The sequence below is a fragment of the Rhipicephalus sanguineus genome, chromosome 5, assembly GCF_013339695.2.
Source record: "Rhipicephalus sanguineus isolate Rsan-2018 chromosome 5, BIME_Rsan_1.4, whole genome shotgun sequence".
Classification (NCBI taxonomy): domain Eukaryota; kingdom Metazoa; phylum Arthropoda; class Arachnida; order Ixodida; family Ixodidae; genus Rhipicephalus; species Rhipicephalus sanguineus.
The window spans coordinates 29283389-29305881 of NC_051180.1; the positions used below are offsets into that span (position 1 = coordinate 29283389).

General features: G+C 45.1%; 1 protein-coding gene across 1 annotated transcript in view; it reads right to left on the reverse strand.

Annotated features, from left to right (window-relative positions):
* Window positions 1-20608, reverse strand: part of LOC119393410 (connectin) — a 40556-nt gene extending 19948 nt beyond the window's left edge. The window contains exon 1 of the mRNA XM_037660409.2: window positions 20353-20608. Coding sequence (XP_037516337.1) covers window positions 20353-20471 — 119 coding nt within the window. The 5' untranslated portion in view covers window positions 20472-20608. The remainder of the gene's footprint in view (window positions 1-20352) is intronic.
* Between the last annotated feature and the right edge of the window lie 1885 nt (window positions 20609-22493).

Sequence of the window (22493 nt, forward strand, 5' to 3'; positions counted from 1 at the left end):
AGCACCTCTTTGTCGCGGGGAAGCTTATACCGCTGTCACACGGGCACTTTTAATCGCGATCAGTGCCGATCTGGATTAAGCTCGATACGGGTGAGTTGCTGCTACACGGTCACTTTTAATCGCGATCACTACCGATCGGGATCAAGACGATCGCAATCCGTGCGTCGCGATCTGGCTCACAGATCGCGATTTCGCTGACGTCTGCTGACGTGTTGAAAGCACAATAAACAAGAAAATCGAGCATAGTGCTACAAAAATATTTTAAAAAAAAACCAGCTTTCTATATAAAAAAATGTAAACTGTTTAAATTGAAACATTATTAAAAATTAAGCATATTTTGCACATTGTATTGACCCTACGCAGTTATGAGAGAAGCAGACGATAAGCAGACGACCATTGTCTCAGTACGTACTTCAACTGCCGCACCGTTGGAGTAGTTGGAGCACCCCGAAACAAATTCATTATGAGTGTCGCCAGCTTTTCGACTACGTCGCAGCGTACGCGCACTTTGTGGTCGAACGAAGAGACCTGTACATTAACTGACCGCTGGCAGGAGCGGCCGGGAGACTTGAGGCGACATATGCGGAACTCTGGCGTGTACAACGAAATTGCCGCTGTGCTGCGACTGGGTGGTTACGAGCGGCCGCCATCAGAAATAAAACTGAAGATTAAGTATTTCACCCACCAATAGAGGTAAGTGCAAGGAAATCTGTATTGAATGATGGATTTCTGACATCACGTTTGCAGAGGCACACAAAGTCTTTGATGATCGTGCGTTTCTTGAACGAATGTCCTTGCTAGCAAAGGTGTCTATGTTTTGACAGTGACATTTAAATGTTTAGTAGTATTTTGAGTGTTAGAGTAGGTGCACATATGTCCCCCTTAATTTAGCTCAAGGGGTGAACACATGGTGAATCTCAAACCGTCTCTCGTTCCCATTAAACTTCCACCTTTGGCGACGAACGACCAGCTTGCCGGCCAATGAAGCAGCTGTGCTTAATGTGTTGGCGAAAACCAAGCGTGTCTTCATTTCTTCGGTTTTCGCTCTTGCAGATGCTGTTTTGAGGCCGACATTGGCAGATTTATTTAGAAGAGCAGGAATTGTGCGCTTTTCTGCGGCACTCATTTTGACAGCGCAGTCAAAAATGCGCAGCGCCTGGCGCAAAAAGCAGATGACAGAAAGCGCGACTGCCAGCGTTGCCAAGTGTCGACGATGCGTGATGCCGCGATGCGAAGTACAACAAATGTAAAACTTTGCTCAAAGGAGACGCTCGTAAGCATGCTAAATGCTATGTAAAAAGAAAATGAGTTTCATAAACAATTTGTAAATCGTGTTACACGATTTTTACAAGTTTTTGGGCCCACTATCGCCACCTGGTGCACTTCATCTGACCAAAGCTCGATCTTGATTAGCTTGAACCATGTATCAGCGGCCATAATGTTGATCGCGATTAAGAAAAGCGATCCGGATCGCCCTGATCGTGATTAAAAGTGCCCGTGTGACACCATTACTAAAGCTCAAAGGTAAAACTACATGCAAATGCATGATGATAAACATTATAAGCGGGGAAAAAAACAAAAAAACACGAGATAATGAAGGCCAGACTTAAAGACAGGCTCAACAATGCATAAGAGCGTTTTAGATCATTGAACTAGTTTCGCTTTATTCTGCGGAATAATGAATGATTGTGCATGTAATGAAATATGTGAAGGACATTGCTTAATTACTAATGCGTGATACAACGAGGAGTCACGTCCTACGTTGACTTCACCATCCACACGCACAGTCGACGGCTTCAACTTGAAATAGCAACAGAGCTCATTCCGGTAACCTTGAAAGGAAGCTGTGACAGTGACTGAACACTCAGACTAGCGCGATGACTCTCCGCCCATGGCGCTAGCATAACCGGTTCCGAGCAGCGCTAACGGCATTTTTGTAATGTTGTAATGAAACGAATTACCTTAGAAAAATCGCCGATGTGCAGCGGTGAACATTGAAAATGAATATTCGATGGACATCGTGGTTCAGAGTAATTGGGAAACGAAGGGGCAAAGGCAACAGAGTTAAATAAGCCCGTGTTCAGTTCGCAGTGTTGACCATTCCTCTTAGGAAAGAACATTCATTCGTTCATATATGCCACACCCATCCGCATGCGGCACAATAAAGTTGAGTGCAAGTGGCTGACGAAGCCGCCAGTTAGGACGGAGAGAACACAAACGCGCGCTGGGGGAACCAGGCGTGTTCATACCGAGAAGATTGATGCGCCAAGCAAATGACAGGTTCCAAGCTTGAAACTCCAGCAGCGTCAGTTTAAAGTTTAATATAAGAAACTAACGCACTGTATTGCTTCCTATATTATATATAGTTATGAAAACCGATCTCCATGGCGAGGCATTTCAGGAGTGTCTTTTTCTGCAGCCAAATACGTAGGAGACGGCAGGTATGGGCAGCAGGTTAGCTAACACGGCAATGAAGCATCATGCCGCCGTAAAACCGGCATATAAAAATGAAAGCTCCTGAATGAAGGGTCACATACTGTTAGTTTCCTGCCGCTGCAGCTCTGATGATAACCAGCATTTACCATCAGAAGTGCAAACATCTGCTTTTGCCGCAGCAGCTGCAAGCCCCAACGATCCAGCTTTAGTGATTTTAATTATTCCAACGTGACCGCATTTAAATGTATAAGACAAAAAGGCGGTACACTAATATAGGCTACAGTAATGGCGACACGCATTTGCGCTGTAGTTCAGTCCACGTTACGAGAAAACGTAGATCGTATTGAACTGTCGAAACGTGCTGCAGCAGGAAAAGATAAAAAGAAACAGAAAAGTGGGCGACTGAGCCAAATGGGAATGTAAGTGCCTAAAGTTGAATGAAATTAAGTAAAGTAAAAGTGTTATTTTGCTTCACCCATTCCTCCTCGGTAGCAATCAAACGTCTTCATTCGTTTTTCTCATCTTGGCGCCACCATTTAATTTTATGTTTTGCTTGACTTCGACGCAGTGCAGCTGTGGACAGTCAACCAGAAAATTCTGCATTGGCAGTCAGCGGCAATCCTGACCGGCTGTAATGGAGTGTCTGTGCTCTCTCTCTCCTGGCTCTTAAAAAAATAAAGCGTGGGGCAACACTGTCACAATCAAGCATGGGTTCGGTTAACGCGAATATTTAACCTTTGTTATTAGCTTCACTACATTTTATGGCGCAAATTTGTCAAGGTTGACGCTAATTGGCAACTCGTAAGAAACTTTCTTGCGGAGCCTGAAGCGTTAACATTTCGTCTAGGAGTATAGCGCTTGCGCATGAAGGCCGCAATGCTTTGCTTATGCTCTAGAAGTGGCACGTCTGTTCCATGCGCTGGATTCTCAGGGCAAGGTCTGATGTACTCTAAATAAGCGTGCTAAATGGAGCGCATCCCGTGGAATAGAACTTTTCAGGTGAGCCTGCGCAATCGTGCGCGTGTGCAGTGAAGCGGCGCAATGAAAGGGGCGCGTGTAATGAAACGGCGTTGCGAAATCTGCACGCGTGAAATTTCTCCATCATGAACTAGATGCATTCTTTCGTTCGCTCGCTATACGCTTTGAGGCAACGCTAAACTATGCTTTAAGAAAAAAAAAAAGAGAACGTAATCTGCCTCTGAATGCTCGAATGGTGCCTATTCTGACGCGAACAGTGAAACCCCGGAGTGAACACAATAGCAGAATGGTTTTCAAAGATAGGCGTCACAATGGTGACACCGCTGTTTCTCGTTTTCGAACTACATGGTGCATTGTGAACCTAAGATGAATTCAGCCAAGCTTTTCCATTACATACATCTCTGAGTAGACTTTTATTTCGCTTCTTTTTCTCAGATGATTATTTTTCTTCCTCTTTCATCGGTTGAAAAAGGTAAAACTTACGTAAGCCGATAATATACTGTGTAATCCTTATCATCCCCCGAGGACAATAAAGTCCGCTGCTCTAATTTGCTAGTTATAACAAGAACTTGCAACGTTTACCAGTCAGTGGCAAATCTAAATTTCGAAACAGCCCGAAAGAACTGCTTAAGGGAACCTGCACTTGACCCCGTATTTCTACATATGCAGCAAAAGATAACAGTATGATAAGCAGGCACCATACAAAGGGACCGCGACACACACAAACACTATTCGCAAGGTTCAATAATCGGGAACATCGTAGCACGCAACCTTGCAGTAGGCACATTGGTCATTGATTTCATAGTGCAAGTGCTAATTAGTTCCTGACTGTTCTTAGTTATTTCACATTAGATAAGCGATGCGCCAGCAGCCATTTTCAGTTCCCAATACCATAACCCTTGCTTTCTTTCGCTCGCGTGCACTTAGTCACAAGAACGGGAGTTGTAGAATATATCCAAGAAAAGAAAGAACAGCCATCAATCACCTTGAGTAACGGCACCTATCACTTTTTTTCGAGTAAAAATTGAGGTGTGCATTTCCTCCGCCCTAGCCATTTTTTTTCTTTCCTTTTTCTGCGGCAACACACGTGATGTGGCGCACACTATACCAGTGGAAGAGAGCAGCCTATATACGTGATATGACGCAAAGTATGGCACTCGTTAAACGAGCTGGGCATCTTTGCGAAGTGACAGTGACGGATACAGATGCCGACTGGGACAGTTGCAACTTGTAACGAGGGCGCGGGGGTTGCCTTACGCAAGGGGAAAAAAAAATGGTGACAGATAACACGTCCGCATGCCGGGTGTCAACAGTGGGCGTACGCAAACCGCCATTACTGAAGCTAAAGTCGCGGTCTTGGCTCCGCTTCAAAGTCGGCCGCGCGCGTGGGTCTCCGACGAAAGGTGTCATTTGAGAGAGAGAGAGAGAGCGACGGCGAGCCAATGTCGATGCTGACCTCCCGCCCGCTGTGGGGACCGCCCGGCTGAATCACACGAAGTTGGCAACTCGGCGGCTTACTTTAGCGTGCTATTCATAGAAACTCGTTCATACAACGGCGAGACCGAAAGTTCGTGCCGGTGTCCCACAGACCTGCTGTACTGCAAGCGCAGCACTGCATTTTTTTTTACGCAAGCATTCGTACGAACGGAGAGCGGGAGGTGTCTGGCTTAGCTCTGCGCAAGGTGCAACATGTTGCGGCAGCTAAGTAATTAATCTGTGAATGAAGATCGAGCTGTGAAAAAAAAAGATTAAAAAGGCACTTCATTGCCGCATATATATGGAGATTGGCCAACTGGGAAAAATAAGTAAGAAGCAGAAGCGGCGCTAAAGCACGTCTCAAACTATACCAGCCCGAGCAATTAAGTATATTTAAGCACATGTGACTTATTTGCGCACGACCATCTCCTAGTATCGTATCAGTAAAAAAAATGGCTGGGAATGTCGCAAGCGTGAAAAATAAGGACTCAGCATAGTAGAGCATGTGTAAGCCATACCTTCGTCGCATTTGTAATTGATATTTAAAAGGTATATGCTACAATAGACCTTTTTCAAGCACACGAGCGCCACCAACGGGCGCGCAAGCGCTCATGGGAAATGTGTGTACGCCCCAGCAGCCGCCGCGACGAGAGAGCGGGCCTAGCGCTGTAGCTTTCCGCTTGCGCCGTGCCAGGACTTCTTAGACACAGTGAATTTGGCAAGGTGCAACATGTTACTGCGCAATTCAATCACTAACTTCAGTGTTTAGCTGCGACGGCCTCTCGACGATTTCCATCTGTCCCACTGTTGGACCAGTTGAGTGGCTCAGAAGCGTCACCTTTTATTTTTTTTTTTTTGGCGCCAGTGCGCCTTACGGCATAAATGAAAAAAAAAAATACAACTCGGTTGCTTATAAAGTGCAGGAGCGGTCTATGATTCGCGGATGCATTTCGAATCAACGTCCATCGACACTGTCGACGAGTACAGTGTGAGGTTCTGATATTTAAAGAGTACACTAGAAAGTGTAGTCGGATTTGGGGAAATGAGATACATTCATTGCGTCGCTCGCACTCTATATGTAACGAACGATAAGTGCCTACTAACCTTCGTTGGTGCTATAACTACAGGTTGGAATAATACTTAGAGCGAAAAAAGAAAGGAGCAGTACAAAGGAAATGCACAATCCAGTGCTCACACACAACTGAAAGTTTGTGTGTGAAAGTGAAAAAAAAAAGCATATATACAAAAACGGGAGTGCGTCGCGCGTGTCATAAAGAGGCACAAAAAGTCAAACAACCAAGGCGCGTGCTTACAGTCGATTAATGAAGCTGAATTCCTTGTCTTGTAACGACTGAGAAGATTGACTGACACAAAGTGTGGCGTTATTTGTGACATGATATGCCTTCGAAATTTCTCGCGTTGTCCGATTAGTTTGATGGTACGAAAGTACTGTGCTTTCGAAGATGGGATTACATTTTCATGACTGACATAGCTATGCGAGATGAGACGGCTCCATTCAATGAATTTCGATGCTCGCTGAGGCGCGTATTAATACATCGACCAGTCTAGCCGAAGTACACGTGGAGACAAGAAAGCTAAATTTGCGGTTAGCTCGTACACAGGCATGCCTCTGACCGCATTTTTCTTTGCCCACCGCAGACCCCTGCGAGCTATGCGACTAAGCATATTTGGGGCGGCAAACACAACGTTCACCCCCACATCGCTTCCCTTCGTTCTTCAGGTCACGCGACTTCTTATTTTCATTTCATTTTCATTTATTGACCCATACATATGTGGAATAACTGCAATATTTCTAGTTTCTTCATTATTTACGGATGGAGGACGTCCGTGTTAATCTTTCTTTGCCATGTCAACACATTTTCGCAAACCGATACAGCGATACGCAGGATATCCCGCCTCTTTGCAGCTGAAAACTGCTGCTCATCTTATGTGCGCAAGTTTTTTTTCCAATGCTGTGCGTAATCATGACACCACAATTCCTCGTTTAACAATGTTCGAATGCGCCGACGCGAAATTAAGCACCGATTTTGCTGAACGCGGACTATACTACCCGCAAACATGCTCCGCAGTGAAACCGCAAATTATCACAGCAAGGCATCTCGCAAGTGAATTCTGGTCCCATCCCATTTTTTTAAAGACGTTTAGAATGTGCTCACTTATTTATAGAGCGCATGACTTGTCAATTAAAATCAAATAATCATCTGTACACGTGCACACTGTAACACCTCTATACAGTTTGGTTAAACCCGATCACGAGCCGCTATGACATTAAATGCCATAGCGGCTTGTGAACAAGTAATCATTGAATAAATACGAATTCGGTGTTCCAGCTCACATTGCTCACGATAGCACGTTTTGACTGCATGTATCGGCACGTGATAACTTGCATGCCGCTGAACTGCTACATCCGGTATACATCCGCTCTGTAATACCTACACTGACTGCATCATTCCTTTCGCATTTCATGCGTAGAGATACATGCAGGTGCGTTCAGAAATGTGTAGTATTTAGGATTTAATAATAGTCAACCAGCGGCGACGCGTTTTTTTCGTTTGGTGCTCCCACGGCGCCAACGAGCAGCGAGCGACGGAACAGCCGGCGGGCTCGCCATACACCCTTTTCCCATAGTGCCTCGCGCGCCCGCGGAGGGTTCTGGGATCGCTTGAAAAAGGTCTATTATCTGCAGTTGCATGACTTCACTGCATACACATTTATGGGCACATTTCAGTAATTTCGCCCACTCCGCTGATCATCCTGTACGCCCTGTCGATGTTAAATGCTGTTGATTTTGTATGAGTGACTGTGTAGGTTTATTTGCCGATTTTCTTGACAGATACTGTTAACAGTTGCTAACGATGCTAGTGCGCATGAAGGACATTAATTAGCCATGTTTAGAATATAGTCTACACCACAACCCAGTACGCATTAGAGCACGACACATCTAGAACACATGAACGTACGCAGATGGCTGAAAATTATGTGTAGCAGCTATACGCAAGGCATTGGACAAAAAATGAGACGGAAAAAAAAAACGACACTGCATAATTTCGTGCGTCGGGTAATGTAAAAACGCATTGATTCGGACACTTCATGGAAGCCAATGAGAGAATAACACGCTCGAAGTGACCCCGCAAGCGCATCCGCTCGGCATTCGTAGAGGACGCCAATACTTTTGCTATCTCAGCAGAGCACAGTTAATGACTCAAACGACCATGGACGCAGCCAGGAAAGTTTTCGGGAATTGGGGGGGGGGCATGAACTCCCCCCCCCCCCCTTGTTACGCCAGTGCAAACGACGGTGAAATACCTGAGCAATGCTCTGAACAGACAGACTGTAAGAAAAGCAGACTGCAAAATAGGACAATGAACACTTACTTGACTGCATATAAGGCTAACTAAATTGTGGTTTGGGCGGGGATTAACTTGATCTGCATATCTCGAGGATGTCTTCATTCTGACACCGCAGCGTCGAACTAAAGGAGACAAAATTAACTAAGCATAGCTGGGTTTCCGAAATGAGCACTTTGGCGTCCCAGACAGCTCCCAGAGAAAGTATGGTGGAGCACAAGCAAAATTAATTTCCGGACTAGAAGTCGGTTCCGCTGTTGTCCGGCAGATCGGAAAGCCGTTAGTGAAGTTCGCCTGACATCACGGAAATGAAGCAGCCGTTTTCAAAAATACAAACACTGGCTCTCTTTGTTTCTAAAGCGGGAAACGATAAAAGAGAGCATCTACTAAGGTGTCAGTATCTTTGGCTTTATGGGAACGAAATGAGTGCTTGATTGTGCGGCTGAAATTTCAGGCTCGTATAAACGCATACAAAACGTCAGAAACAACAGAGGCTTTTGTTCTTCGGGGGTAATAGAAGTTAGGCGCACAATTAGGCCTTCCATAAGTAACAGCGCTCAAAATACATTCCAGCTGAACGAGATGACCATGCAGACAAGAAGTAAAATAATCCGCTCCGCGCTTGGCCTTATATGTATTTTAGTTCCCAGCACTGCATAGTAATTTTGCGACGACAGAACAGAGCTCTGAATGGATTTCGTCAACGCACTCCGTATGTATTCTGGCGTATTCTTCGAAGCATTGCGTTTTTTTAACGTGCGCAGGAGTTTAATTATATACATTCGTTTTTATATTTCATTCTCAGCTTAAATAGGGCTGCCACGAGTGCCAATCGAACACGTGACATTGCGCTGGGCAGTTGAATTCTTTATCACGAAGCCGCAGGCTGACATGTGGTGATGATGATATGGTGAAATACAGTAACAACGAAAACAAATCAAATACTGAAAGAGTTCAGAATAAAAAAGCACTGACTCACAAATGTGAGATAACATATGCCCGTGCATGCGCGAGTATGAAACTGTTACCTGTACTCCTTATCCCCTGAAGTACAGAACGGATGTCATGTTAAGTGTAGCGTGTAAGAGAGTTTCATATGGGGTAGCTTTCTTGTGTGTTCTTTTACTTATGTCGAGACAGATTAGATAGGGAGGGACACACATGCAATTGAATCATTGCCTCCATAGCTCTTGTATGTGGAGTACATTTCTCGATAGGTCACCATGCACGCGGCGCCAGCCTGTTATCGTACGCGGGCTTGCTCTTGAAGCGAACAGGCCTTATCTCACATGTATTCCGGAGCAGTATCGATCGATACGTGGCGCAACAACTTGGGACGCTAGGCAGATTAATGTAGGAAAGGTATTGAGGTTAGCTAGCATAGAGGCAAGCGTTAAGCACGTGGTCTTTACCTCTTTCGTATAGTTACTACAATACTTAATTAATTCCGGTTTTTCCTTAATAAACGAGTCCGTGTGAAAGATCCCAGATTAGGCATTTTGCCTTGGCAAATTCGTCAAGTTACATCGAGAAAAAGAATTGGCTGCGGCTTAGCTCGGCTAGGCCCGGTTATGCAAGCGGAAGCTTGTTACACTTGCAATGGTTCAGCTTGTTTACCCTCGCAGCCGAAGCTTAGTTCCCCAACCGAACGATATGGCTAGTCCAACGTGCCTTACGGCGAGCACTCAGTACCGTTGTTTCGTCAGTTTCCGAAACCGTCGCCGAAGTCGAACGCGAGGCGTCCATTGTCGCCCCTAAAGCTCGTCGCTGCCAGCTTTCTGCATCCTTCTTCTGACGTTTAGCACATCGAAGTTCCCGTTCTTCACTCGTTTCAGCCTGCCACTTGGCGCGTGGGTACTCATGTTTCCGTTTTAACTCGTTAGCAAGCCGAACGACACCGCAGGATGGTTCGACACAGCTTGCCGCTTTCGCCGCTGGGACTGCGCAGACAACTTTGGCCCAGATGGACCAGCGTCCTCGCTCCCTTCTTCCATCGCGCGACCATGGCACCGCGGCTGAACAGAAGCACTCGCCCGCTGACCCGACGTGGCAGAGAGCGGCGAGTCACGTGGTTAATCACGTGGGCACGGCTGGCGAGCCAGCGTTTGTCATCCTAGCAGCCATTTTCCTTCCTCCATGCTAGCAGCGGTCGGAGCAGCGGGGGCGGCGGCGGACGCTGGTAGTCAGGCGGCATGCGTTCTTCGATTCAAGGCCAAGCGTAGATACACGGCGAAACTCGCTCGAATAGGCCTGTAGAGCTTTCGCTTTATAAATTACTTTCAGCATTTTTAGTGAACATTCGCACGTCTCGGAGCTCTTTCCCCACAACCGTCCTCAGCAGCAAGACACACCGGCTACACCCTCACGTAAAACTGCAACTACGCTTCAAGAGTACCTATGGCTGGTTAAGCATAGTTAAGTTTAAAGCACAGTCGCTCAGGCTTCCATTTCTTTCTCGCCTGTCATGCCGGAAAAGCCACACAATAAACTTTACGACAAACTCAATACTGAACAAATAAACTAGGGAAAGAGGCGCACGCATAATATGACGCATGTTTTTTTTTTTTTTTTTCGAGGAAGATCTCTAATTTAGAGTCCAGCATTCTTATTTGTAAGAGAGACCACTAAGCGCTTTTTTCTCATTGTTATTTATGAAGCTGCGCTGCATATACTGCAAGCAACAGGTGTTGCTCGATGTACGAGCATACATTTACTGTACAAGTCGGAGCCCGGTGCAGATATTACGAGGAGTTTGGAGTAACGTGGACTGTCTATTCACCTTAGTCCTAACTAGAACAGTGCACGCAGACACGACGAGACGCCACAGGCGTAATTAAGGGCATGCAGCAGTTGTACGCCGGCGCGCTCGTTTGAGCTGTGAGCCTGTAGCAGTGAGATAAAGGAAATACACGGGACAGCACTGCGTGGACCGCTGTCACTTATGGTCGTGCTCGTCAGACGTGCAGCGTCCCCTTTCCCCTTGTCTCAGTCTTTCCTGCAGCTCGCCTGGCTGTGAACGAGGGCCAATAAGCGGTCGCTAGTTGTGCCTCGTTACGTGCGTCCGGCGTCCCCTTGTCCTTGTCTGCGTTTATGCATGTCGCCATTCATGGTGTGCGGTGGCATTAAGACTGCTGCGCTTGCGTGACACACTGTGGTCTCGTATAAAACGAATTCAACAAGTCGTTGCATGTGAAATATAAGTGTGACTACGCATGCTGCAAACTCGTGCCCCTCCCTACTTCTGAAACATCGCCACCAACATCACCGCCACCGAACGCGTGCGTCATCAACGCATGTTGAGAACTCGTATGATATTTCGCTGGTCGGAACACGGCAAGCACATTGCGGTTGATTTTTAAAAGAAACACTAATGTACAATTTTGAAATCAATTACAACCGACATTAGCCATCATAGCGGATCGTTTAGCCAATATAGGTCATTGCAATTATAGCCGAGAGAGAGAAAGATAAAATCGAAGGAACGGCAGGGATGTTTACTCGGTTTGCTACCCTACACGGGGGGAGGGGGAAGTGGAGAAAAAAGAATAGAGAGAGCAAGGAGGAAAGAGGCAACAAGTAATACGCGCACACACATCAGTGTTCACCGCACACACACAGACAGTCACAACCTAGAAATTTATACAGCAAAATATTGGCATAATTTCTTATTGGCATTACGATGAGATCGGTAAACATTGACTACGGTAAAGTTCCAGTAAATTACAAGTTGTTCGAATACACTGTTCTTTTGTTCTGTTTTTGAACACGAAAGTGTTTTATGCCGGGTCCATCAAGACTTTCATGACGTGTTTCCGTCACGGAAATACGCCAGCAAAATAAACGCCATGGGAAAGAAAGAAAACTATAAGTTCCGTTTATAAGAGTCGAACTCATGACCTCTCTGTCCGCGACGATGGCAAGCGGGTGTTTAACCCACTGAGCTACCACCAAACACATAACGGAGGCTACATGAACGCGCATTTTATCTTTCACACTTTCCTCTCACAGTGCTCTTGGATGGATAGATGGATGTTATGAGCGTCGCCTTTATAACGGGGCGGCTATATGTGGCACCAGGCAGGCTCGAAAAAAAAAAAAAAAAAGAAGAAGACGCGCCGTTGCTACGACCGTCCCAACGTTTCCAACAAAAGGGGAATTTCGTCAACGCTTTAACACACTGCGAGGTGGTGGCTTTAGACCAAGCCTCGCTCATAGCATTCATCCATATCGAAAAATAGCACTCCGACGCTAGCCTGGCTGGCTGTCGCACCGCGTTCCCCGCTCACTCTGTGAGAATTAACGGCCAGGCTAGAGGGAAGACACGATGCGCGTAGCGTTTCTCTTCCCGTTTCACGACGCTTTGAAGGAGTTCATATCGAGTATCAGTGTTTATTACGTGCTTGTTGATGCCATATTTGCGCGAGATTCACCATATGCGGTGTCCACATATGTTAAATCATGATCATGGGCGTTAGTCGTCGGCCCGAAGATTGCCGTTAGTGCGTCCACGTCAGTGAGGGAGTGCGTCCACATCAAACGTGAGTGCGTCCACATCAAGCGGTGCTATATCTGCCAGACAACAGTAGACATTGTACAGGCTCTCATATACCGATTCACTATAAACGATCAACTACTTCTCTGATGACACGTTTCACTTTCGTGTTATACCGATTTCTATGACAGAGGGATCAGCCATCTTTTTCAGGCAACAGACCAGCGGAAAAAAAAGTAGTTCAATTCCTCGCAGCTGCGGTCAGAAATAACCATAAGTACTGGGCAACACAGAAGAAATTTAGCGTAAGCACACACATGGAAAACGGAGGCCACCACGCCCTTTACATGTAATGGCTAGGAGAGGATGTCGCTCAGCGAGAATCAACCAATCTTATTGCAAGGGCGTGCGAAAGGGGCTCGGTGACCTAGATTCCTCCGTTCGTGAAAAAAAAAAAGAGTTCCCTGTTCTTCTTCAAGGACGAAGCTCGATAAAGTGGATCCTTCATTCAGAAGCGACTGATTACGCGCTACAGTACAGGTGCCGACCAATAGTGATAAGGACTTCAATCTCCCACTGCTCTCGCTACAGCTTTTTGACAAGATGGTATTGTCACGTGATAGACACCTTCAAAAACTGTTCATGTGTCATGTAAAACCGGGTTAAAATAAAAGAACGATGTCTAAATATTATAATTAACCAAAAAACCAAGAAGTAATCACAGTATTTAACCTAATATCGCTAAAAACGCCTCGGAAACATGCACCTCACTCCTGTGCCGCTCAAGAGATGGCGTCACCGCCTGTTCAAAAGCACGAATGCTCCTCCTGCTGGCACTTCACCCGCTTCTCAGGTGCATTCGTCGCTAGATCTTTGCAGGGGAAATAACCTGACGAAACTATATGCAGACGATGTACGTATCTCAACTGCCGTAATAAGCAGGAAGTCGATAAAGCGCAGCGAAAAGTAGCGTGCATGTCGCATACCGAGTTCGCGAATCTCACTAACAAGATTCTACTCATGCCGGGGAAACCATAGACGCTTACCTCAAAAATTAACGTCCTCGACGGCTGGTAAAGGGAGCAGTGAGAACTCTATGAACGAGAATCGCTGTGTGACCGAGCTACGCACTTCCTCAGTATCCACAGTAGTGGAGCTACTTTTTTTTTTTCTTGTACTGCATGGTATTATCGATGGGGCTCAGGGCAGACCATTGGGATCACAAAATTAAGCTCAAATTTAAAATGTGTATCTTGCTCCACCAAATTAATAAGAGACGTCATATGCCCAGTCCCTATAAGACAACCCACAGCGTGAAGCGACAGCGCAGTTTTAAGTGCATGTTACGCAAGGAACAATTCCCTCTATGCAAGTTCTGCTTGTGTCGCCATGTATTATAACACTCTCATTCTTTTATGAAATATGGCATGGATCGCTCTACGATGGAGGTGATCCAGTGCTGCTCTCCGTAGGACACTACGCTTAACCAGCCAGTGAATTCATTGATTCTGTATCGCAGGAAATCATTCTGTCGTGATACATTTTATTTTGCTGAATGTTCAGTCACCTTAGTTTTTTTTTTTCCGCTTCAACAAAACCTAAAACGTTGTCATTTTCCTTTCCAAAGCAATTCAAAGGATTCACGCTCCTGCGACGCCTGGTCCAATGAAAAGAAAATTCCATCTCGCCACTTTTTTAAACTTTCTCGTACGTAAAAGGCGCGCACACAAGCACGCATTCCACGCACGTGTATTGCCTATTCATACAGCACTGTGCTCTCAACGCTTGCAATGCGCCACGAGCTTTGCGAGTCGCTGTGAATTGGTAGCCGCATATAGCTGCTGCTATCCTCCCATTCGTAGGTTCAGGTGCTCCATGCTCGCCTGAAACGATTCCCGCTCAGATCCGTAAAATTGCATTTTGCGCCGGCACCTATTTCAAGGAGGAAGAATTTGTCTAGAAAAATAAATGAAAAAAGAAAACGGGACCCCGGCATGCTGAATGGGATTACAAAATGCAGCACGGCCGCATTTGGGAACGTTTCTGTCGAACCAGGAGGAGGGCGAAGACAATAGCATAAAAGTGAATCCCGAACTGCGCGCTCTGAGCGATTTGGCTTTTTTTTCCCACCATGCAAGGATTGTGTATAGTACGGAAGCGGGCCGAGAGCGGCCTCGCGCCCTATTTTAACGCCATCTGTGAAGAGGCTGCACTGAACAACTCCGTGCGAAAGTTCAAGCTCTCCAGCTGTTGTTTGATCTGTTTTCTTCAAAAGCAAACATTTCTTTGAGCGCTCCTCCCGGCTTTGGCAGCATGGCTGTTTGCCGTCTGCTGCTGGCTTGTTCGGTAAATGAGCGGGTGTGGTTGTGATTGTTGAAAGCAGTCCTTAAGCGCAGGCACAAACGATGGTGGTGATCACAAGCAGGCGAGGATAAGAACAAAGCAAACATGTAATAAAGATAATAATATATAGATTATGTGGGCTTGTATAATAAATGCACACGATATACTTAAATACCTACAATAGGTATATGGAATATACGCACACCGACTGGGATAGCACTATATTTTTCACATTTTACTCGACTGACTTCTCATTTAGTTACTGAGTACCTGTTAGCGATGGAGATACTATAATGTTTGGTATAACTTAGTTATATGATGATCATAATATGTAATTTGATATAATAATAAATTTACACGAGCATAAACATATATGAGTATACGAGTATAATGATATCTTTAAGCAATACAAATTTTTAAAGCTCTACGTAGCCTTACATACCACGCTGCTTGCACTTTCTAGAAACCAACACGCGATATAGTACGAATGGATGAGACCAGAAACATGGCTGGATGAAAGAAGGGAAGGGTTACGCCATGAAGTGGTTGCATTTATCCCTTCACGCACACAAACGAGTAAAAAAGAAGATTCGCACGAGTAACTTTCGAAACAACGACCCTGTTGAAAGTAGTGCGATGTTCGCGCAGACTTTATTCGACTTGTCATTGAGCGCTTCAGTGGAGAGCATTCTGATACCAATTCCATTCTTCCCTCCTCCCCTTTGTATTTTTTAAAGGGCTGAGAGGGTGGGGGTGGTTCTTAGTTGTCTTCCATTCTTTATACTCATTGAATTTTGCTGTTGTGCTTATGTGTTCCTAAAAAAAAGAAAGAAAGAAAGCTCCGTGTTTTTATGTTGCACTACACCTGAGCAAATCTATAGGCAGAGGGACCCTAGCCAGGCAGAGATAATCTGCCTTTAGTCCCTTCAACATAGGCAAAAAATAAAATTGTCTGAATAAATTAACTGAATTGAATTTTCTCCATATGTATCTTTCCATTTAGTAGTGTTTCCTTTTGCTGTTTTCGCGCCCTCCGGCCATAACACGTCGACCGGTGCGCTGGAATCGTCGCTAGCATTGTTGGCTACTGTCTGGCAGGAATCCAACGTTTGTCTTTTGAATATTGCATTATTGAGGCGTTCGCTGATCTCTCTGGTAAATGGAATGTGTTTGAAAGCTTCGTATACACCGCTGTTTTCTGGCAATTCATTTGTGCGATTATCTGTACCTATTTCGTATCTGTTATGAGTGTTCCTACTCTAAAAAAAATATAAATGCCTTCCTTGCTAATCTGCGTTCAAGTATAATGTAGCTGAAGTAAATGACGATGTTGATTTCAAGAACACTATTAATGGAGCGTTCGGAAAAGTAGAAACTTGAAGTCTTAATATTTCTTTTCAGACTAAAAAAAATAAATAACCCCGAAGACTCTTTCTAACCTAGCCATGTTCTATACTGTAATTATTACGGCGTCTGATGATGCAAGTTAGACTATATAAGATTATTTTTGTGTAACGTAGGTATTATTGTTGTATGGCGATGTCGGTTGAGAAAGATATTGGTTGCACGGCCTCATGTCAAATATTGCACGTTTGGACTTACGCGCGTGTTCACTTGGAATTATTGCATATTCATATGACTTACACCCCCCTCCCCTTGGTAATGTCCATACCTGGCCTTTAGGGTAAATAAATGAGAAAACAAAAAGGCGCATGCGTGCGTGTGCTTGCGTGAACTTCATAATAAGCGGGAAAGGAAACCCATGTACGCTCGCTTCGCGACATTGCAGAATGCATTCGTGTTATTTTTGAGTTATAGCCATCATACAGCGCACTAAGGTATGGTTATTTCTCTTTTATATTATACGAGCAAAAAAGGGAGAAATGAGCGTTGTACTGCGCGAGACAGCTGCCGCTATGAGAGAATTGTTTCGTACACATCCGGCCGACGCAAGGAATCATCGATCATTTCACCGGCCCGAAAAGCGAATTTTTCCATGCATACACGCTTGTCCCAGTCATATTCCTCGGCGTTCCATTTTTTTTTCCTGATTCAGGTGCGGTGTCTCAAACCCTGCACCTACATGGAAGAGAAAGCTAGCAGTACTTTAACAACCGTTCGTGCATACTTGTAAGTGAAAACGTCACTACATGCTGTTCTCTAGTTGTATGCTAGAAAGTCCCGCTTTTAATATATTTTTTCTTCAGTGTGCGAACTGGAGAAATTACGCACTTCAAACGCAGGCCTGTCATTCTCCTTAATATTCACCTACATAATATGTCACCAGAAAATCATCCCACTTTCTGTTTGTTCTCCGAATGACCTACATGCGAGGGTTCGAAATTGCACTTTTTTTGTTTGTTTTGCGTTTCAAATAATCGATCTTGCTTTTCTTACTACTCGACTTCAAAGCAGCTCTAGTTGTTCTCATGTTTTATAGAAGTAGCCGTGTCTTATTTCTTTTTCTTCCTCAAGGCGAGCACATTATTTTCGGTCGAGCGCAAAAAAAAAAGAAAAAGAAAAAGCGCCGACTAATCTTACGAGGGATTTCGCGCCTGTCTTCGTCGCTGATAGACCTGCAATTTGGAACTTTTCTGTTTCACTCTCTCAGTCTTGTGAATAATTAACTGGAAGCTCTAAAACATGTAATCGTTTCTTTCTTATGTGAATCTAGGTTCAAGGTAGGTTTCAGTCAACATTCAAGCCGAGCAACAAGATGGATCGGCTGAATAAAAGAAAAGGTTGCCGGTTACTCCATTTTGCATTTCGGGAATCAAAGAAGTCAAGAAGCATTATCAAACTGTCACAGGCTGAAATAGACACGTTCAGTAGCTATATAATGAATGAACCTTCTTAGTGCATATATGTTAATTTTCACTAAAGATTTCGTTGTTCTAATTATGTACATAGATAGCTATATGGTAAGCCAGGAACTCGAGGCACGCTAATCATAGTGCACCGATCAAAGGTTACTATAGTTTCGCTCGCAAAGATAACGCACTATCAAGCTTCCTTTCTCCTAACGTTTGTTGTTTTTTTTTCTGTCCGCCTAACGAATTAACTTCATGAGACTGAAACAGTGAAAATAAAGCAATTTCTTTAACGGTGATTTTTTTTCTAATAAGCTATTTTCATGCGCCCCGCCACGCCATTCACGCCGTGCAATACACCGGCATAGGTTCAGAGGAACGGAAAGCTAGGCTTAAAAGCAGGATTCTGTGGTTTCGCACGTCAAAACAACGATGGAACTGCGGAGAACGTCTCTGTGGGGGACACTGAAATAATTTTGACCACCTAGGGCTCTTTAACGTACACCTAAATCCAACCCCACGACTGTTCTTCCATTTCGTCACCCATTGAACTGCGGATGCCGTGGCCGGCAATCGAACCCGAATCCTCCAGCTCCTAAACGTTAACTGTTAGGCTACCACGACGGGTCGAAAAACTAAAATATTCGCGACACAATACCGTCGCTAGTCACCACAACCTTTTTTTTTCAGTACGACCCAGTGACCCGGACTAGCTGATTGCGGTTCGAACGTCAAGAGACGACATCGAATCATGATAAAAAATGGAAATGTCAATTTCGATCGACCTCCGACGCTTAAACACTCAGAAGATGACCGCGAAGCCGCCCGTCTACGTACCTGGTCCGGTGCTCTTATCGATACGATAAGACCCCGCCTATATTATTGGTAGCCCCGCGATAGTGCGTCACAGCTGCGCTCTCAAAGGCCGGTTATCGGGATATTGAAGTATTGTGCACGGCTAAGACTTGTACTGTCACATTGTAACAGTAGCTGACAATGAGATCATTGCGAGCGTCACACCAGAACAGCGAGTTACTCAACCGTCACGGGTGGCATTACAACAAATGCCGGCTTGTGTCTTATCAGGATAAGTGCAAAGCGAGATTCACCCGCCACGATGGTCTAGTGGTTATGGTGCTCGACTGCTGACCCTAATGTCGCAGTATCGTATGCCGGCTGCGGCGGCCGCGTTTCAATGGAGGCGAAAATGCTAGAGGACCGTGTACTTAAATTTAGCAGCATGTTAAAGAAACCCAGGTTTTCGAAATTTTCGGAGCCCTAAACAACAGCGTCCCTCATAATCATATCGTGGTTTACGGACGTAAAACTTTAAATTCTTACTATTACTACCGAATCGACATTTATTATGGTTCCGAGAAATTTATACAGCGAAATATCGGCACAATATCTTATTAGCATTGCGATGACATTGGTAAACGTTGACTACGGTAAAGTTCCGGTAAGTTACAAGTTGTTCCAAGAGACTGTTTCTATCGTTCTTTTGTATGTCAGACAACAGGTCAGCAGAAAAAAAATAATAATTAAATTCCTCGCAGCTGCGGTCAGAAATAGCCATAAGTACTGGCCAACAAAGAATAAATTTACCGTAAGCATACACGTGGAAAACAGAGGCCACCACGCCCTTTACGTGTAATGGCTAAGAGAGGATGTCGCTCAGCGATAATCAACCAATCTTATTGCAAGGGCGTTGAAAAAAAGTTCCCTGATCTTCTTCAAGGACGAATCTCGATAAAGTGAATCCTTCATTCAGAAGCGACTGATTACGCACTACAGTGCAGGTGGCGACCGATGGTGATAAGGACTTCAATCTCCCTGTTGAAGAGTACAGCTGCCACTGCTCTCGCTACGGCTTTTTGACAAGATAGTACTGTCATGTGATAGAAACCATCAGAAACGGTTCATGTATCTTGTGACGTGAAATATAAATTCGTCCCTGTGGCAAAAGAGTAACAGAAATAAAAGGCACGCGTATCCTTACTAATCTAATCACCACTTTATCACTGCTCTCGAATACCGCTCGTGCTTATCCCGTACTGGATGTCTCCGATAAACTGGCGTGATGCAGTTCATTGCAAGTTATGACAATAAGCTTCTCGGCCTTAGTGGGCTTCAAGAGCAGTACGTGAAAATGAATGAGCTTTTTTTTTTGGGGGGGGGGGGGCACGTCGCAATTATTACAGCATCCGTGCCAACCACTATTTCATTAGCGTTCCCCTTTCACGCTTCTTGATCCGCTCACGGAAGAGAAGCTACACCACGAGGCAGACTCAGAGAGAGTCCGCTCAGCAGCTGCCGCTGCAGATCCGGCTTACGGCTGACGGCAGCTGCCAGTGACTGACACGCCCGACCACAAACGCGCGGCGCCGCCGGACAGCAAGCGGTGTCAGACACAACAGAGCGCAAAGCGCTCCTCCGCTTATTCGCTCACCTCAGCAGCATCGCCGGCAAAAACAGGAACGGCCGGTCACGCCGCATGGTCCGCTCCGCCGGCCTCACTACGTCCCTACGAGGGGGCAGCGTCCGACGGCAAAGTGCCGCGCCGGACATTTCCCCACTCTCGCCACCAACCACCGTGCACCACCAACACGAACAGTGCGACAGGCGCCGAAGGCGAAGCGAGCCTGGAGCAGTAGTCCAGCGGACCGAGTAATCCGTGAGACGAGGAGAGCAGAAATCCGCCGCTGCTGCGACCACCGTGATGCGACCGGCACCGTGCCGCGCCCGCGACTGCCGCTTTGCGCGCTGTGTGGAGCGCGTGCGCCTCGAGCCGGCGAAGTGAACGTCCGAGGCGGGGCGGCACAGTCGAAGCGTCGTCTCTTTGCCGGAGGCCGGTCGAAATGCAACTCCCCCCACTCCCCTCTCCTCTCCTCTTCAGCCATCGACGAGGAAGTTGGAACATTGTTTAGTAGATGATGTGAACTTTGGATGACCGGCCACTCAAGAACAGACTATGTCATTATTCAAAAATTACCCTCGAGCGATTTAGAAAGGCAGGGGAACAGGGGAAGCTGCGGATAGAGGAGGAAAAAAAAAGAAAGTAGGAGAAAAACACGCTACCGCTTAACTCAGGCACAACCTGCTATCTATCTATCTATCTATCTATCTATCTATCTATCTATCTATCTATCTATCTATCTATCTATCTATCTATCTATCTATCTATCTATCTATCTATCTATCTATCTATCTATCTATCTATCTATCTATCTATCTATCTATCTATCTAGCGAGCATTCCTAAGAAGGTAAAAAAAAATATTTCAAATTCCTGCCAAAACGCTCCACGTCCAACGTCTCGCGAAACACGGTAGTGCCTTCACGAAAGCGATCATGTGTCGCAAAATATTTCAAGCAGAAGTAATATAAAGGAATCAACAAGAAGACATAATTTACCATCTTTGTGGTCTCTTCTCTGCCAATAGTGCACAGAAATGGCAAAGGTAAGTCGCGTCTCCAAATGAGAACGCCCGTGTTGCAAAGGGCTTTAGGGAAAAGGGAAAACTGTGGAAAAAGAGACAACAAGTAAAGGTAGCAGAGAAGCATGGTGTCACTTAACTCAGACATAGCCTGCTATATAAAGAATGTACAAAAATAATTACGCACACTGGGTATTTTATCGCTCGCGCTGTCGCACGGGCCCTTACAAGCATGCTTTAGTTGTATCAGGTAAAACTCGATACTGATCGAGCAGTGCCGCACGTCGTTCCCCAGCACGCTCGAAATTCGCAGTTTCTGAAGAATCGCGCTTGTCGTTTCGTTCGCTTAAACGCCTTCATAAAAATAAGCGTTGTTTGGAGATCGAAGGGGCTCGTGTTAATCTTTCCTACCACATTCAGCTATAGCTATAGCTATAGCTATAGCATTCCGGTAGTTCTGCAAAGAATGCTCATGAAGGTGGCGTGCAAGAAGCCATTCCATTATCACGAACCGATGCAGCGTCAAAGATTCGCTCACTCGCACATGATCTAATGCATTCAATGTGGAATACGTCCGGTTTTCAGCATACCCGCCTTCACCGTCTGGATCCATTACTTCAACTTCAAATTCCACCCGGACTATCCCGATCCGAAACAATAGTCCTGTGCCGCCTGTGGCTTGGAGTGTCTTTCACGAACAGCTTTGCTTATCGAATCGGAATGGCAGACAGTGCTGCCTGTGCTCACTGTGGCAGCGAGGAAACCATTGCGCACGTCCTGTGTCACTGTCCTCATAATAGTTCCCAAAGACAACAGCTCTCAGCAACGCTAGCACGCCTCGATGACCAGCTGCTTTCGGAACAATCAATCTTGGAGTGCCGGAACGTTCTATATACATATATATATATATATATATATATATATATATATATATATATATATATATATATATATATATATATATATATATATATATATATATATATATATATATTTATATATATATATATATATATATATATATATATATATATATATATATATATATATATATTTTTATATATATATATATATATATATATATATATATATATATATATAGCTTCCAACCAGAAAGCGACGAAGGCGTTGCTGAAGTTTCTCCGCTCAACCGA